Source organism: Dendrobates tinctorius, unplaced genomic scaffold (genome assembly GCF_039654945.1).
Source record: "Dendrobates tinctorius isolate UK_male_01 unplaced genomic scaffold, ASM3965494v1 ptg000344l, whole genome shotgun sequence".
In the NCBI taxonomy this organism is placed as follows: Eukaryota; Metazoa; Chordata; class Amphibia; order Anura; family Dendrobatidae; genus Dendrobates; species Dendrobates tinctorius.
Window position 1 is genome coordinate 92,148 of NW_027362010.1, and position 19,785 is coordinate 111,932.

The 19,785-nt window shown below is 47.2% G+C and overlaps 1 protein-coding gene across 3 annotated transcripts in view; it reads right to left on the reverse strand.

The window, feature by feature from the left end:
• Positions 1–19,785, reverse strand: part of LOC141074961 (glycogen [starch] synthase, liver-like) — a 226,217-nt gene that overhangs the window by 16,254 nt on the left and 190,178 nt on the right. For all 3 annotated transcript variants that reach the window (XM_073562286.1, XM_073562285.1, XM_073562284.1), the window contains exons 11-14: positions 19,001–19,114; positions 18,725–18,851; positions 10,035–10,130; positions 9,786–9,949 (exon numbers count right to left, since the gene is read on the reverse strand). In XM_073562286.1, the coding sequence (XP_073418387.1) occupies positions 9,786–9,949; positions 10,035–10,130; positions 18,725–18,851; positions 19,001–19,114 (501 nt within the window). The remainder of the gene's footprint in view (positions 1–9,785; positions 9,950–10,034; positions 10,131–18,724; positions 18,852–19,000; positions 19,115–19,785) is intronic.

Here is a 19,785-nt window from a genome sequence, read left to right on the forward strand (position 1 = left end):
AATAGTATATATATATATATATATATACAGGGAAGGGGAAGTGAGCGCTGGAATAGTATATATATATATATACACAGGGAAGGGGGAACTGAGCGCTGGAAGAGTATATATATATATACACAGGGAAGGGGGAAGTGAGCGCTGGAAGAGTATATATATATATATATACACAGGGAAGGGGAAGTGAGCGCTGGAAGAGTGTATATATATATATATATATACAGGGGAGGGGGAACTGAGCGCTGGAAGAGTATATATATATATATATACAGGGGAGGGGGAAGTGAGCGCTGGAATAGTATATATATATATATATATATATATACAGGGAAGGGGAAGTGAGCGCTGGAATAGTATATATATATATACACAGGGAAGGGGGAAGTGAGCGCTGGAATAGTATATATATATATACAGGGGAGGGGGAAGTGAGCGCTGGAATAGTATATATATATATACAGGGAAGGGGAAGTGAGCACTGGAATAGTAAATATATATATATACACAGGGAAGGGGGAAGTGAGCGCTGGAATAGTATATATATATATACACAGGGAAGGGGAACTGAGCACTGGAATAGTAAATATATATATATACACAGGGAAGGGGAACTGAGCACTGGAATAGTAAATATATATATATACACAGGGAAGGGGGAAGTGAGCGCTGGAATAGTATATATATATACACAGGGAAGGGGAACTGAGCACTGGAATAGTAAATATATATATATACACAGGGAAGGGGAACTGAGCACTGGAATAGTAAATATATATATATACACAGGGAAGGGGGAACTGAGCGCTGGAAGAGTATATATATATATATATATATACACAGGGAAGGGGAAGTGAGCGCTGGAAGAGTGTATATATATATATATACAGGGGAGGGGGAAGTGAGCGCTGGAATAGTATATATATATATATACACAGGGAAGGGGAACTGAGCACTGGAATAGTAAATATATATACACAGGGAAGGGGGAACTGAGCGCTGGAAGAGTATATATATATATACACAGGGAAGGGGGAAGTGAGCGCTGGAAGAGTATATATATATATATATATATATATATATATATATATATATATATATATATATACACAGGGAAGGGGAAGTGAGCGCTGGAAGAGTGTATATATATATATATACAGGGGAGGGGGAACTGAGCGCTGGAAGAGTGTATATATATATATATATATACACAGGGAAGGGGGAAGTGAGCGCTGGAAGAGTATATATATATATATATATACACAGGGAAGGGGGAACTGAGCGCTGGAAGAGTATATATATATATATATACAGGGGAGGGGGAAGTGAGCGCTGGAATAGTATATATATATATATATATACAGGGAAGGGGAAGTGAGCGCTGGAATAGCATATATATATATACACAGGGAAGGGGGAAGTGAGCGCCAGAAGAGTATATATATATATACAGGGAAGGGGGAACTGAGCGCTGGAATAGTATATATATATATATACAGGGAAGGGGAAGTGAGCGCTGGAATAGTATATATATATATACACAGGGAAGGGGGAAGTGAGCACCGGAAGAGTATATATATATATACAGGGAAGGGGGAAGTGAGCGCTGGAAGAGAATATATATATATATACAGGGAAGGGGGAAGTGAGCGCTGGAAGAGAATATATATATATACAGGGGAGGGGGAAGTGAGCGCTGGAAGAGAATATATATATATACAGGGGAGGGGGAAGTGAGCGCTGGAAGAGTATATATATATATATACACAGGGAAGGGGGAAGTGAGCGCTGGAAGAGAATATATATATATATATATATATATATATACACAGGGAAGGGGGAAGTGAGCGCTGGAAGAGAATATATATATATATACAGGGGAGGGGGAAGTGAGCGCTGGAAGAGTATATATATATATATATATATACACAGGGAAGGGGGAAGTGAGCGCCGGAAGAGTATATATATATATATACAGGGAAGGGGGAAGTGAGCGCTGGAAGAGAATATATATATATATACAGGGAAGGGGGAAGTGAGCGCTGGAAGAGAATATATATATATACAGGGAAGGGGGAAGTGAGCGCTGGAAGAGAATATATATATATATATATATATACATACAGGGGAGGGGGAAGTGAGCGCTGGAAGAGTATATATATATACAGGGGAGGGGGAACTGAGCGCTGGAAGAGTATATATATATATATACACACAGGGAAGGGGGAAGTGAGCAATGGAAGAGTATATATATATATATATATATATACAGGGAAGGGGGAAGTGAGCGCTGGAAGAGAATATATATATATATATATACAGGAAAGGGGGAAGTGAGCGCTGGAAGAGAATATATATATATACAGGGGAGGGGGACGTGAGCGCTGGAAGAGTATATATATATATATATATATATATATACACAGGGAAGGGGGAAGTGAGCGCTGGAAGAGAATATATATATATACAGGGGAGGGGGAAGTGAGCGCTGGAAGAGTATATATATATATATATATATACAGGGAAGGGGGAAGTGAGCGCTGGAAGAGAATATATATATACACAGGGGAGGGGGAAGTGAGCGTTGGAAGAGTATATATACACAGGGAAGGGGGAAGTGAGCGCTGGAAGAGAATATTTATATATATATATATACAGGGAAGGGGGAAGTGAGCGCTGGAAGAGAATATATATATATATATATATATATACACAGGGAAGGGGGAAGTGAGCGCTGGAAGAGAATATATATATACACAGGGAAGGGGGAAGTGAGCGCTGGAAGAGAATATATATATATATATATATATATATATACACATACAGGGAAGGGGGGAGTGAGCGCTGGAAGAGAATATATATATATATATACAGGGAAGGGGGAAGTGAGCGCTGGAAGAGAATATATATATACAGGGAAGGGGGAAGTGAGCGCTGGAAGAGAAAATATATATATATATATATATATATATATATACAGGGAAGGGGGAAGTGAGCGCTGGAAGAGAATATATATATATATATATATACATACAGGGGAGGGGGAAGTGAGCGCTGGAAGAGTGTATATATATATATATATATATATACAGGGAAGGGGGAAGTGAGCTCTGGAAGAGTATATATATATATATACACAGGGAAGGGGGAAGTGAGCGCTGGAAGAGAATATATATCTATATATATATATATACAGTCATGGCCAAAAGTATTGACACCCCTGCAATTCTGTCATATAATATTCAGTTTCTTCCTGAAAATGATTGCAAACACAAATTCTTTGGTATCATCTTCATTTAATTTGTCTTAAATGAAAAAACACAAAAGAGAATGAAGCAAAAAGCAAAATATTGATCATTTCACACAAAACACCAAAAATGGGCCAGACAAAAGTACTGGCACCCTCAGCCTAATACTTGGTTGCACAACCTTTAGCCAAAATAACTGCGACCAACCGCTTCCGGTAACCATCAATGAGTTTCTTACAATGCTCTGCTGGAATTTTAGACCATTCTTCTTTGGCAAACTGCTCCAGGTCCCTGATATTAGAAGGGTGCCTTCTCCAAACTGCCATTTTTAGATCTCTCCACAGGTGTTCTATGGGATTCAGGTCTGGACTCATTGCTGGCCACCTTAGAAGTCTCCAGTGCTTTCTCTCAAACCATTTTCTAGTGCTTTTTGAAGTGTGTTTTGGGTCATTGTCCTGCTGGAAGACCCATGACCTCTGAGGGAGACCCAGCTTTCTCACACTGGGCCCTACATTATGCTGCAAAATTTGTTGGTAGTCTTCTGACTTCATAAAGCCATGCACACGGTCAAGCAGTCCAGTGCCAGAGGCAGCAAAGCAACCCCAAAACATCAGGGAACCTCCGCCATGTTTGACTGTAGGGACCGTGTTCTTTTCTTTGAATGCCTCTTTTTTTCTCCTGTAAACTCTATGTTGATGCCTTTGCCCAAAAAGCTCTACTTTTGTCTCATCTGACCAGAGAACATTCTTCCAAAACGTTTTAGGCTTTTTCAGGTAAGTTTTGGCAAACTCCAGCCTGGCTTTTTTATGTCTCGGGGTAAGAAGTGGAGTCTTCCTGGGTCTCCTACCATACAGTCCCTTTTCATTCAGATGCCGACGGATAGTACGGGTTGACACTGTTGTACCCTCGGACTGCAGGGCAGCTTGAACTTGTTTGGATGTTACTCGAGGTTCTTTATCCAACATCCGCACAATCTTGTATTGAAATCTCTTGTCAGTTTTTCTTTTCCGTCCACATCTAGGGAGGTTAGCCACAGTGCCATGGGCTTTACACTTCTTGATGACACTGCGCACGGTAGACACAGGAACATTCAGGTCTTTGGAGATGGACTTGTAGCCTTGAGATTGCTCATGCTTCCTCACAATTTGGTTTCTCAAGTCCTCAGACAGTTCTTTGGTCTTTCTTTTCTCCATGCTCAATGTGGTACACACAAGGACACAGGACAGAGGTTGAGTCAACTTTACTCCATGTCAACTGGCTGCAAGTGTGATTTAGTTATTGCCAACACCTGTTAGGTGCCACAGGTAAGTTACAGGTGCTGTTAATTACACAAATTAGAGAAGCATCACAGGATTTTTCCAACGGTGCCAATACTTTTGTCCACCCTCTTTGTTATGTTTGTTGTGGAATTATATCCAATTTGGCTTTAGGACAATTCTTTTTGTGTTTTTTCATTTAAGGCAAATTAATTGAAGATAATAATACCAAAGAATTTGTGTTTGCAATCATCTTCAGGAAGAAACTGAGTATTATCTGACAGAATTGCAGGGGTGTCAATACTTTTGGCCATGACTGTATATATATATATATATATACAGGGGAGGGGGAAGTGAGCGCCGGAAGAGTATATATATATATACAGGGGAGGGGGAAGTGAGCGCTGGAATAGTATATATATATATATATATATATATATACATATACACAGGGAAGGGGAAGTGAGCGCTGGAATAGTATGTATATATATATACACAGGGAAGGGGTAACTGAGCGCTGGAAGAGTATATATATATATATATATATATATATATATATATACAGGGGAGGGGGAAGTGAGCACTGGAATAGTATATATATATATATATACACACACAGGGAAGGGGGAAGTGAGCGCCGGAAGAGTATATATATATATATATATACAGGGAAGGGGGAAGTGAGCGCTGGAATAGTAAATATATATATACACAGGGAAGGGGGAAGTGAGCACTGGAATAGTATATATATATATATACACAGGGAAGGGGGAAGTGAGCGCTGGAATAGTATATATATATACACAGGGGAGGGGGACGTGAGCGCTGGAAGAGAATATATACAGGGGAGGGGGACGTGAGCGCTGGAAGAGTATATATACAGGGGAGGGGGACGTGAGCGCTGGAAGAGAATATATATATATATACACAGGGAAGGGGAAGTGAGCGCTGGAATAGTATGTATATATATATACACAGGGAAGGGGTAACTGAGCGCTGGAAGAGTATATATATATATATATATATATATATATACAGGGGAGGGGGAAGTGAGCACTGGAATAGTATATATATATATATATATACACACACAGGGAAGGGGGAAGTGAGCGCCGGAAGAGTATATATATATATATATATACAGGGAAGGGGGAAGTGAGCGCTGGAATAGTAAATATATATATACACAGGGAAGGGGGAAGTGAGCACTGGAATAGTAAATATATATATATATATACACAGGGAAGGGGGAAGTGAGCGCTGGAATAGTATATATATATACACAGGGGAGGGGGACGTGAGCGCTGGAAGAGAATATATACAGGGGAGGGGGACGTGAGCGCTGGAAGAGAATATATACAGGGGAGGGGGACGTGAGCGCTGGAAGAGTATATACACAGGGGAGGGGGACGTGAGCGCTGGAAGAGAATATATATATATACAGGGGAGGGGGACGTGAGCGCTGGAAGAGTATATATATATATATACAGGGGAGGGGGAAGTGAGCGCTGGAAGAGTATATATATATATACAGGGGAGGGGGAAGTGAGCACTGGAAGAGTATATATACAGGGGAGGGGGACGTGAGCGCTGGAAGAGTATATATACAGGGGAGGGGGACGTGAGCGCTGGAAGAGAATATATATATATATACAGGGGAGTGGGAAGTGAGCGCTGGAAGAGTATATATATATATATATATATATATATATATACAGGGGAGGGGGACGTGAGCGCTGGAAGAGTATATATACAGGGGAGGGGGACGTGAGCGCTGGAAGAGAATATATATATATATACAGGGGAGTGGGAAGTGAGCGCTGGAAGAGTATATATATATATATATATATATATATATACAGGGGAGGGGGACGTGAGCGCTGGAAGAGTATATATATATATATACAGGGGAGGGGGAAGTGAGCGCTGGAAGAGTATATATATATATATATATATACAGGGGAGGGGGAAGTGAGCGCTGGAAGAGTATATATATATATATATATATATATATATACAGGGGAGGGGGACGTGAGCGCTGGAAGAGTATATATATATATATATATACAGGGGAGGGGGAAGTGAGCGCTGGAAGAGTATATATATATATATATATATACAGGGGAGGGGGACGTGAGCGCTGGAAGAGTATATATATACAGGGGAGGGGGACGTGAGTGCTGGAAGAGTATATATATATATACACAGGGAAGGGGGAAGTGAGCGCTGGAAGAGTATATATATATATACAGGGGAGGGGGAAGTGAGCGCTGGAAGAGTATATATATATATACAGGGGAGGGGGAAGTGAGCGCTGGAAGAGTATATATATATATATATATATATATATACAGGGGAGGGGGACGTGAGCGCTGGAAGAGTATATATATATACAGGGGAGGGGGACGTGAGTGCTGGAAGAGTATATATACAGGGGAGGGGGAACTGAGCGCTGGAATAGTGTGTATATATATATATATATATATATATATACAGGGGAGGGGGAACTGTGCAGTGTAATATATACACAGCTCTGGGAAAAATGAAGAGCCCGCTGCACAATGTTCAGTTTGTCTGATTTTCCTCTTTATATTTCTGAGTGAAATGTAAGTTTCTCTTTTATTCTATAAACTTCTGACAACTTGTCTCTGAATTTCCAAGCAATAGATTTTATGTTTTCAGAAAATAAAAAATGATCAAAATAAAAAATGCGGAGTGCTTGTAGACCTCAAATAATGCTAAGGAAGCAAGGTCATAATCACTTAGAAACGGCATGGTTCTCAGTGGGGTTCAGCTCTGGAGATTGGGCGGCCATGACAGGGATTGGATGTGGTGGTCCTTCATCCACACATTGAGTGACCTAGCTGTGTGGCATGGCGCATTGTCCTCAGAGTTGGGGAACATTGCCTGAGCAGAAGGAATCTGCTGTTTTTCCAGGATAACCTTGTATGCGGGTGATTCATACGTCCTTCACAAAGATTAACCTGCCCAATTCCAGCCGTGCTGAAGCCTCCCCGAATCATCACCGATCCTCCACAAATTTCACAGTGGGTGCAAGACACTGCGGCTTGTACGCCTCTCCAGGTCTCCGTCTAACCATTAGACGACCAGGTGTTGGGCAAAGCTGAAAATTAGACTCATCAGAGAAGATTACCTTACTCCAGTCCTCTATGGTCCAATCCTTATGGTCTCTGGTGAACTTCAGCCTGGCTCTCCTCTGCTTCTCATTGATGAAAGGCTTTTCTCTAGCTTTACATGACATGAGCCCTGCCTCTAGGAGCCTGTTACCAACTGTTCTTGCCGTGCACTTCACTCCAGCTGCCATTTGCCATTCCTTTTGTAGATCACCTGATGTCATCCTGCAGTTGCTGAGTGACAGTCGAATAAGATGACGGTCATCCCGGTCAGTAGAGAGTCATTTTTGACCTCTGATGGTCTGTAGCTTTGTTGTCCCCAATGTCTGCTGCTTGACCTTGTTGTAATGGACTGCTGTCTTAGAAATTTTAAGGATGGAGGCAACATGGCGCTCACTGTATCCCTCTGCTAGTAAAGTCAGAACTGAGCCCTTCTTTTTTTCACTCAAGACTTTTCTTTTCAGCTCCTTTGGCACGGTTAACAGTTATTTTTTCATTCCTATTACTTTTGGGATATTACTAGCACTTGTTTTGCCGTCCAGCTTGTCCTATTGCAGGAGGATTGTGAACACCACAGCAGGGTTCTATACTTTCGTTCATTAGATAAGATTTGGTTCAGGTGATCACTAATCAGAAGCACATTAAGTAGGATGAGGTGGACTCTGGATGGAATTCAGCTGACACTGGAATGGAATGGCTGTCAGACATGGAGAGAAGCGGATTCTTATACAACTGTGCAGTGCGCTCTTAATTTTTGCCAGAGCTGTATATACACAGGGAAGGGGAGGGGGAACTGTGCGGTATATACAGGAGGAGCGGCACTGCGGTATATACAGGAGGAGCGGCACTGTGCGGTATATACAGTAGGAGCGGCACTGCGGTATATACAGGAGGAGCGGCACTGTGCGGTATATACAGGAGGAGGGCACTGTGCGGTATATACAGGAGGAGGGCACTGTGCGGTATATACAGGAGGAGCGGCACTGTGCGGTATATACAGGAGGAGGGCACTGTGCGGTATATACAGGAGGAGGGCACTGTGCGGTATATACAGGAGGAGGGCACTGTGCGGTATATACAGGAGGAGGACACTGTGCGGTATATACAGGAGGAGGGCACTGTGCGGTATATACAGGAGGAGGGCACTGTGCGGTATATACAGGAGGAGCGGCACTGTGCGGTATATACAGGAGGAGCGGCACTGTGCGGTATATACAGGAGGAGGGCACTGTGCGGTATATACAGGAGGAGCGGCACTGTGCGGTATATACAGGAGGAGCGGCACTGTGCGGTATATACAGGAGGAGCGGCACTGTGCGGTATATACAGGAGGAGCGGCACTGTGCGGTATATACAGGAGGAGCGGCACTGTGCGGTATATACAGGAGGAGGGCACTGTGCGGTATATACAGGAGGAGGGCACTGTGCGGTATATACAGGAGGAGGGCACTGTGCGGTATATACAGGAGGAGGGCACTGTGCGGTATATACAGGAGGAGGGCACTGTGCGGTATATACAGGAGGAGGGCACTGTGCGGTATATACAGGAGGAGGACACTGTGCGGTATATACAGGAGGAGGGCACTGTGCGGTATATACAGGAGGAGGGCACTGTGCGGTATATACAGGAGGAGGGCATTGTGCGGTATATACAGGAGGAGGGCACTGTGCGGTATATACAGGAGGAGCGGCACTGTGCGGTATATACAGGAGGAGCGGCACTGTGCGGTATATACAGGAGGAGGGCACTGTGCGGTATATACAGGAGGAGGGCACTGTGCGGTATATACAGGAGGAGGGCACTGTGCGGTATATACAGGAGGAGGGCACTGTGCGGTATATACAGGAGGAGGGCACTGTGCGGTATATACAGGAGGAGCGGCACTGTGCGGTATATACAGGAGGAGCGGCACGGTGCGGTATATACAGGAGGAGCGGCACGGTGCGGTATATACAGGAGGAGTGGCACGGTGCGGTATATACAGGAGGAGGGCACTGTGCGGTATATACAGGAGGAGGGCACTGTGCGGTATATACAGGAGGAGCGGCACTGTGCGGTATATACAGGAGGAGCGGCACGGTGCAGTATATACAGGAGGAGCGGCACGGTGCAGTATATACAAGAGGAGTGGCATTGTGCGCTGTCTTACGCGGCCCAGGTATCTCCAGTCCAGCAGGTCTGACAGCCGTTCGGTTCGGTTCCGCTGGATGATCCTTTGGCGCCGTGACTGCTGGCAGAACGAGTACAGGAACTGCGTCAGTTGGTTACAGGACTCGTCCGGAGAGCGGAACCTACGATCCAATATGTAAATCCCTACAAAAGAAGATCAATTCCATAAACCCAGAACACGTCTCAGCCATTCACAGCAGCACAGAGGATTTATGCCTCGGTCATTTACCATAAGCAGCCGGATCGGCCACATGTTCCTGCATGAAGCAGCCAAATCCGGAGAGGTTGGTGCTGACGCTGGGGATGCCCATCACTGTGCACTCAGCTGGAAGGAATCAATGCAAGCCATTAGCAGGCCCCGTAATAAGTAACAGCGCATCCAGAGATTAGCCGCCTGTCGTCAGTCCTTCACCCGGCACCTATCAAACCTTCACTGCTATACGTGACTAATGAGAGCGGCCGGAGAGGGACGATGTATAGTACTGTATATAGCACCGTGCGAGTGAGGAAAGAAGACCGCCTGTCTCCTCCATCATCAGTATCTGTGACCACCCATCACCTCCATCATCAGTATCTGTGACCACCCGTCACCTCCATCATCAGTATCTAGTGAGTGCCCGTCACCTCCATCATCAGTATATAGTGAGTGCCAGTCACCTCCATCATCAATATCTGTGACCGCCCGTCTCCTCCATCATCAGTATCTGTGACCGCCTGTCTCGTCCATCATCAGTATATAGTGAGCGCCCGTCACCTCCATCATCAGTATCTAGTGAGTGCCCGTCACCTCCATCATCAGTATCTTGTGAGTGCCAGTCACCTCCATCATCAGTATCTGGTGACCACCCGTCCCCTCCATCATCAGTATCTGGTGACTGCCTGTCACCTCCATCATCAATATCTGTGACCGCCCGTCTCCTCCATCATCAGTATCTGTGACCGCCTGTCTCCTCCATCATCAGTATCTAGTGAGTGCCCGTCACCTCCATCATCAGTATCTAGTGAGTGCCAGTCACCTCCATCATCAGTATCTGTGACCGTCCGTCTCCTCCATCATCAGTATCTAGTGAGTGCCCGTCACCTCCATCATCAGTATCTGTGACCGCCTGTCTCCTCCATCATCAGTGTCAGGAAAATATGAATTATTTCCTATTGTCCTAGGTACCCATACAGAGCTCCTGCTGCCCCCCATTTGGTTTGTGCATTGTAACACTGATCTTCACACGCAGCCGCGCGGCTGCGACCCCCTCAGTGAAATTCTATCCAATCCCCCCTCCCTTCAGCAAATGGTCATTTTATTGCTCTGGCTGAGTTAAGTGTGGGTTTTTTCCCTCCCAAAATAGTTCCTTTGTCTATCAGGCATGATATTCCAGGTCGAGTTCCATAACACAATAATCCTAGAGACAGGAAAAATAGATTTCCAGGGTGAGGGGAATTGGGGCTACGCGTGGCAATGTTTTGCGGCCTTTAGGGCCATCAGAAACCTGGGAAATTAGTTTCTACCCCCCAGTAACACGCAGTCATGTCATCTTTGGTCTCAAAAGAAAGATAAATTCACAGGGGAAAATATAATGCGCCTATCATCACCCTGTGAGCTTTCCAGCCAAAGATATGAAAAGAGAAATGCTTTGATATTCTCCCAAAAAGAGGTGTACCGCCTTGAACACAGCCGACCATTGAGGTCAACAAGGGAGGAGTTTCTGAAAGGACCATTGTGGAAGGCGTCAGACGCCGGAGGGCCAGCTAGACAACAGACTGTGCTGCTGATCCACTGCTTTGGGACTCCTCTCCTCCCCTTTATCAACACGTCATACCTGTGACTGAGAGTAAGATTCATATTTTGTAAACACTGCCGATATTTTCTGGACTAAACTTATAAATTTACTAGTTTTGTTCTTTTTACTCTATGATTGAACCAACATGTTTCTCCACGCAAATTCCTGCTACCATGGGTTGGTTCCTGACCCGATAAAGGCTTTGGTATCAAAGAAGGAACTGGTGGCAGCTTAGCATCCTGGTGTTATTGGGGAACCCTGACAGTGACGGATCGGAGGTTTATATATATATATTCCTGGCCTGGGACTGATGATATACCTACCGCCCTCACTGAAGAGTGCCCGATAACCAGTGCGTGACAAGGCAGCCTTTCCAGCGACTACTTATCCTAGGTGCAGTTCCCCGACTGACCTGAGGGTAAAGGGGGTGCCAGAGAGCTGCAAAGTCCTAACAAGAACTGAAAGTGGAAACAAAAGTTGGGTTTCCCTGAGAATCAGTATCTAGTAAGCACCCGTCCCCACCATCATCAGTATCTGGTGATTCACATCCCCTTCATCATCAGTATCTGGTGACCGCCCGTCACCTCCATCATCAGTATCTGGTGACCGCCCGTCCCCTCCATTATCAGTATCTGGTGACCGCCCGTCCCCTCCATCAGTATCTGGTGACCGCCCGTCCCCTCCATCATCAGTATCTGGTGACCGCCCGTCCCCTCCATCATCAGTATCTGGTGACCGCCTGTCACCTCCTTCATCAGTATCTGGTGACCGCCCGTCACCTCCATCATCAGTATCTGGTGACCTCAGTGTTACAGAACCCCCCTAGCACCCCGGAGATGCATGTATGATAGGTGCAATGTGAGATGTATGCCCTTAATGCAGCAACCGACCAGCTGCGACCCCCTGGGCAGAGGTAAACGAGATATCCTACTTCTGACCTCCCCCCACCTTTGTAAATCCCACGGCTATTGTAATGTACATCTGGCGTCTTAATTGGAGCCCGTTATCTACTGGCCCGACACACATTGATTGCCCTGCCCTCTGTATGTATATATATTCTGAGACCGATGAGTAAAATGTTGTCATACTGGAAATACATGGAGAAGCAGTGATCTTTTATATGTTCCCATGTTACAAAGCCTTTCGAGACAGCGCTCTTCATTCAGAAGTGAGGAAAAGCAGAGTGGACCGCCTGAGAAACGGGGTGGTAATGTAAGAGGTATTACAGCACAGAAGACCCCGTTACACTGGTGGCAGACAGCGAGATTTGATACCCCTTCTATAGGAGTAAAGGAATGAATGGAAAATAACTACCAGAAGTTAAAGAGGACTACATTAAAAGATCTGGTGGAAGCTCGAGGGTTAATCGCCAGAAACAAAACAATAGCGGATTTGATAGCAGCCATCATGGAACACGACAGTGCAGCGCCCCCCAATGTGAACGTGGAGGAGACCGAATTCCAGAGGGAGATAAAGAACAGACTGGCGTTCTATGGCCCAAACCCTGCAGTAGAGATCGTACGAGAGGTGATGGCTGATGTGCGTACTGATCTGAAGGAAAAGATGGCCGAGCGGACCAGGATAGAGCTAGCCAACATGGAGATGGCAGAGCGGAGAGAGGAGAGCCAGCGAGCAGAGGGAGCTCTGGCCTTCGACCAGGTACCTTCAACAGTAAGCCACAAAAAGATCCAGTACAATGCCTTCCGACAGTTGGGGGAGGCAGAGGAAGACATTGATGGCTTTCTGCAGGACTTTGAGCGGCAGCGTGCCCTTCATCAAGTGAAGCCGGAGGAACGGGTTCAGATTCTGGCCAGCAAGTTGACAGGCCGGGCAGCGGACGCCTATCGCACGGTACCTGATGAGGACTGTATGGACTATGAGCAGGTCAAAGAAGTGATCTTGGCCCGGTATGCGCTGACACCAGAGGCCTACCGCCAAAAGTTCCGTGGACTTATAAAACGCGTAACCGATACCCACGCTGAATGGGCCTGTAAATTACGGCGGTCACTGCTACAGTGGGTACAAGGGAGCCAAGCAACCACTAAGGAGGACGTCCTCCAGCTCTTCCTGTTAGAACAATTCTTTAATGGACTAACCCCCGAGACACAGGAATGGCTTCGGGACAGGAGGCCAACGACTCTTGAGGAAGCCGCTCGTCTGGCCGATGAACATCATGATGCCTGGAGGTCTCAGTTGCCAGGATCAAAGACTGTCACTAGGGGCCCTCCCATGGGTCTGGAGGCCCCTAAACCACAGAAGATTGTCAGGGGACCAGCTAAAACCCCGGCTTACCAGCGTCCCCCTGGGGCGCGATGCCACACCTGCCGTCAGCTGGGCCACCTGCAAAGACAATGTCCCAACCGGACTCAGCGTACCCAGTGGCCAAAGGCGGGAACGGCTACCGTCAACCGGGCCGCTGTACACTACTACCAGGGCGAAGCTGACCCGGCATTGGGGGCTACGACTAACCAAGGGGTGGAAGAGATGGGAGGACGTGCTGCATGAAGTAGACCCCGTGCAGGCAGCCCGGGCAGATAATCGACAACAGCATCGACAGGTCGTGTGGGTTAATGGGAAATGTATGCAGGGACTAAGAGATTCCGGAGCAACTTTGACCCTTGTGAAGCCTCATCTCGTCCGGGACCAAGAGAAAACGGACCGGACAGTGGCAGTCCGTGTAGCAGGGGGAGCTATACATCGACTACCCACTGCCAGGATTCACCTGAACTGGGGAGTCGGGGATGGCCTTGTTGAGGTCGGCTTGATGGAGGATTTGCCTGCAGACGTCTTGCTGGGAAATGACTTGGGGCCCATGTTGTCTGCATTAGAATCATAGAATCATAGAATCGTAGAGTTGGAAGGGACCTCCTGGGCCATCTGGTCCAACCCCCTGCTCAAAGCAGGATTCGCTAAATCATCCCAGTCAGATGTCTGTCCAGCCTCTGTTTGAAGACTTCCATTGAAGGAGAACTCACCACTTCTCGTGGCAGCCTGTTCCACTCATTGATCACTCTAACTGTCAAAAAGTTTTTTCTAATATCTAATCTGTGTCTCTTCCCATTCAGTTTCATCCCATTGCTTCTAGTCTTTCCTTGTGCAAATGAGAATAAAGTTGATCCTTCTACAATGTGACAGCCCTTTAGATATTTGTAGACAGCTATTAAGTCTCCTCTCAGTCTTCTCTTTTGCAAACTAAACATTCCCAAATCCTGCAACCTTTCCTCATAAGACAGGGTTTGCAGACCGGTCACCATTCTGGTCGCTCTTTTCTGAACTTGCTCCAGTTTGTTGATGTCTTTTTTAAAATGTGGTGCCCAAAACTGGACACAATATTCCAGATGAGGTCTGACCAAAGAGGAGTAGAGGGAAATAATGACTTCACGTGATCTAGACTGTATGCTTCTGTTAATACATCCTAGAATTGCAATTGCCTTTTTTGCTGCTGCATCACACTGTTGACTCATATTCAGTCTGTGATCTATTAGTATACCCAAGTCTTTTTCACATGTGCTGTCACTTAGCCCTATTCCTCCCATTCTATATATGCTTTTTTCATTTTTATTGCCCAGATGTAGTACTTTGCATTTCTCCCAGAGGTGGCCCCTCTGGCTGAGACCTATCCTGTTACCACCCGGAGACAAGCTCGAGCTGCGGAGGCGGAATCACACTCAGATGAGGCCCAGGTAAGACATCCCAGCCCTGCACGTATTCCCATAGCCAGACACATTTCTTGGGCCACCCCAGATGAATTTAAGAGGGAGTTACTTGAGGATCCTTCATTAGAGGGATATCGTGGGAAGGCACAGGAGGGGAGAGGAGTACTGGAAGGGGAACAGTTTGTATGGAAGCAGGGACTCCTCTACCGGATCACAGAGCAGCACCACACAGGGACGAGCCCCACTATAAAACGACAGCTGATAGTTCCCAAGTAGTATAGGCAGGAGCTACTGCGAATCTCTCATGATCTACCCTTGGCCGGGCACTTCGGCGTCAGTCGCACCAGGCATCGTCTGACACAAAACTTCTTTTGGCCGGGGGTAACCTATGATGTTCGTCAGTACTGCCAGACCTGTGACAGTTGTCCGCATTGGCAAGAGGGGGGATCGATGCAAGGCCAAATTACGCCCCCTCCCCATTGTGGAGGAACCAGTTAGCCGAGTAGCGGTCGATCTGATAGGGCCGTTAGCCAAACCCAGTCCGTCAGGGAAAAAGTATATATTGACAGTGGTAGATTATGCCACACGGTATCCAGAGGCGGTTGCGTTACCTAACATACTGGCAGAGACGGTGGCGGCCGCCCTGCTCCAGGTGTTCTCACGGGTTGGATTTCCCCGGGAGATTATCTCGGACCAGGGTACCCAGTTTACAGCAGAGGTGACCAACCAACTGTGGAAGCTGTGCGGCGTAAAGTCCATTAGAAGCGCCCCGTACCACCCGCAAACCAATGGGTTGTGTGAACGCTTTAACGGGACATTGAAACAGCTCATTAGGACTTTTACCAGGACCTACAGGGACTGGGAGAAATTCTTGCCACACCTCCTGTCTGCCTATCGGGAGGTTCCCCAAGAATCCACGGGGTTCTCCCCGTTCGAGCTGGTATACGGCAGACGGGTAAGGGGACCCCTAGACTTAGTGCTGGAACACTGGGAAGGGGAGGGCCTCATAGAAGGGGTACCTATTGTACCCTATGTGCTGGAATTCCGGGACCGCCTACAGGAGCTGACCCAGGCTGTACGTGAGAACATGCAGGCGACCCAGCGGCGCCAGCGCGTATGGTACGATCGGAGGGCCAGAGAGCGCACCTTTGAGATAGGACAGAAGGTCCTGGTGTTAGAACCAACTAGGCAGAACAAGTTCCAAGCTGCATGGCAGGGGCCCTACCAGGTAGTGGGGAAAATAGCCGACACAACCTATAATGTAGCCGATTGTGACGACCCCAGGGTTATCCGCATGTTCCACGAGAATATGCTGAAGCCCTACCGGGAGCGCCCTGAAGAGGTAGTGGCCATCTGTGCACCTGAAGCAGAGGATTTAGCCGGACTCCCCTTGCCTGATGTCTTAGGGGAGAGGACTCAGTCTAAAACATGGGACCAGGTACACTTGGGTGAAGACCTAGGCCCCCGGGAGAGACAGGTGGCGGAGGCGTTGTTGAGGCTGCGACAGAGGATGTTTTCAGAGAGACCGGGGTACACTCGCCTGGCGCAACACAAGGTTGAGACCCAGGATCAGACCCCCCTGCGACAAAACCCCTTCCGTGTCCCTGAGTCTGTCGAGAGGGGATGCGACAAGAGGCACAAGAGATGCTGCGTTTAGGGGTCATTGAAGAGTCAGATAGTCCCTGGGCATCCCCCGTAGTGTTAGTGCCCAAGAAGGATGGGACTACACGGTTTTGTGTAGACTAGGCTCAATGAGAAAACAGTGACGGATGCATACCCCATGCCGCGTGTGGATGAGTTGTTAGACCGGCTGGCGGGGGCAAAGTATTTGACCACCATCGATCTATGCAAAGGCTACTGGCAGATTCCCCTTAGTCCTGACGCTATTTCCAAGTCGGCATTTGTCACCCCATTCGGCTTATTCCAGTTTCGAGTTATGCCATTCGGGATGAAGAATGCCCCGGCGACATTCCAAAGGCTGGCTGACCGGCTTCTGGATGGTCTCCAGGACTATGCTTGTGCCTACCTTGTCGACATCCCATCTACAGTGCGACATGGGAAGAGCATCTAAATCACCTAGAGAGAGTATTGGACAGGATCCACCAGGCCGGAATCACCCTGAACCCAAACAAGTGTCACTTGGGCAAAGCAGAGGTTCAGCATTTAGGGCATTGGGTGGGAAGTGGGAAACAGCGACCAGAACCAGCCAAGATTGAGGCCATAGCCAAATGGCCCACCCCACGCACTAAAACCCAGGTCATGGCGTTTCTAGGGACAGCGGGATATTACAGGAAATTCGTTCCCAATTACAGCAGCGTAGCCAAGCCCCTCACTGATCTGACCCGTAAGAACCAACCCCGCCAGGTAACCTGGACCTCAGAGTGTGAGGAAGCCTTCCGCCAACTAAAGGACGCCCTCACCAATACCCCTGTATTGGCCGCACCCGATCCAACTAAACATTTCCTGGTTCACACAGACGCTTCTATGTTTGGACTGGGGGCAGTGCTGAGCCAAGTCGGGCCGGATGGTCAAGACCACCCGGTAGCTTACCTGAGTCGGAAACTACTGCCCCGCGAAGTAAGCTATGCGGCCATCGTATGGACGACAGTTTTCCCTCCTAACGGACCATAATCCCCTAGTCTGGCTTAATCGGGAGACAACGCCAGATTACTGCGGTGGAGTTTAGCCCTAGACCTCTAGACTTCACCATCCACTAAAGACCCGGCAAACAAAATGGTAACGCCGATGGACTAAGTCGACAAACGGAACTTGTACCAACCCCATAGACTTCGGTCATCCCCAAAGCCGATCCGTTAAGGATCAGACTGTGTATGCCGATCGCATCGCTGAAAAGGGGGAGCCGTGTTACAGAACCCCCCAGCACCCCAAATAGGAGATGCATGTATGATAGGTGTAATGTGAGAAGCATACCCCTAATGCAGCAACCGACCGGCTGCGACCCCTGGGCAGAGGTAAACGAGATATCCCACTTCTGACCTCCCCCCACCTTTGTAAATCCCACGGTAAATGATCGGGGGGTCGCCGGCCACCTGCGGCTATTGTAATGTACGTCTAGCGTCTTAATTGGAGCCTGTTATCTACTGGCATGACACACATTGATTGTCCTGCCCTCTGAATGTATACAGTATATATTCTGAGACCGGTGAGTAAAATGTTGTCACACTGGAAATACGTGGAGAAAACAGTGATCTTTTATATGTTCCCATGTTACAAAGCCTTTCAAGCCAGCGTCCTTCATCCAGAAGTGAGGAACAGCAGAATGGACCTCCTGAAACACGGGGTGGTAATGTAAGAGGTATTACAGCACAGAAGTCCCCGTTTCAAGTATATACCCCGGACCAACACTATCAAAGAGCATATACCCCAGACTGCCACTATCAAAGAGTATATACCCTGGAGCGCCACTATTGGAGTATATACCCCGGACCGCCACTATCGAAGAGTATATACCCCAGACCATCACTCACCAGGTGTGTAGCCCCAGGGTTCATAGTATGATGGGAAGACCCCCAGGTGACAGCCTCGTACAAACTCCTCATAGTCGAGTGGAAGGAGGGGGCTCGTTGAGGACAGGAACTCTGGGTGCACAATCACCTGTGAGACACAACAGATCACTGCAGCGGACCCCCACGGACCCCCATCATCACACATAGGTCACGTTATCAGGAGTATCAGTGCTCTAGGACCCCAATATGAGGAGAGGATGAGACAATGGTGGGGTCCTGCTAACACAAGTCACCGACTTTCACTCTGTCCGCCCGGCTGTTGAAGAGGCCGATGCGTCTGACTGTGCTGAGGATGGGATCCGCGGAGTCGTCCAGCATGTTGTGTGTGGTGACTGGAGGAAGAGACTGGCGCTAAATGGGGAGAAAAGGAGAAGTGTGAACGAGCGCCAATAATACCGCAATAAGGAGCGAGAGAAGCCGCAAACAAGGGCTGCGCTACACTGGTCTGCAGGATGGGGCCACGCTGTGCAAAGCACTACTATATACAGAGCCTTGAAAAACTCTTCACACCCCGTGAACTTTTCCACATTTTTTCGCGTTACAGCCACAGACTTCCATGTTTGTTTTTGGGATTTTCTGTGACACAAAGTAACAAGTATTTGTGATAAGAAAAGGAAATGATACGGGGTATACTAACTATTATACAAATATAAATCTGATCATTGTGCATTAGTATTCAGCCCCCTGTAGTCTGATGCCCCTAAATAACATCCTGAGTGACCGATCGCCCCCAGAAGTCACATCATTAGTACACTGCGTCCCGACGGTGTGATTTCTCCTCAGTATAAGGACAGCTGTTCTGTGAAGGCCTCAGAGGTTTGTGTGAGAACATCAGGGATCAACCAGCATCATGGAAACTGGATCTGTCAATCTGTCACACCTGTGTAATATGTGCGTAATCAGCATCTGGATCTATCACACCTGTGTAATAATCATGTGCGTAATCAGCATCTGGATCTATCACACCTGTGTAATAATCATGTGTGTAATCAGTATCTGGATCTATCACACCTGTGTAATAA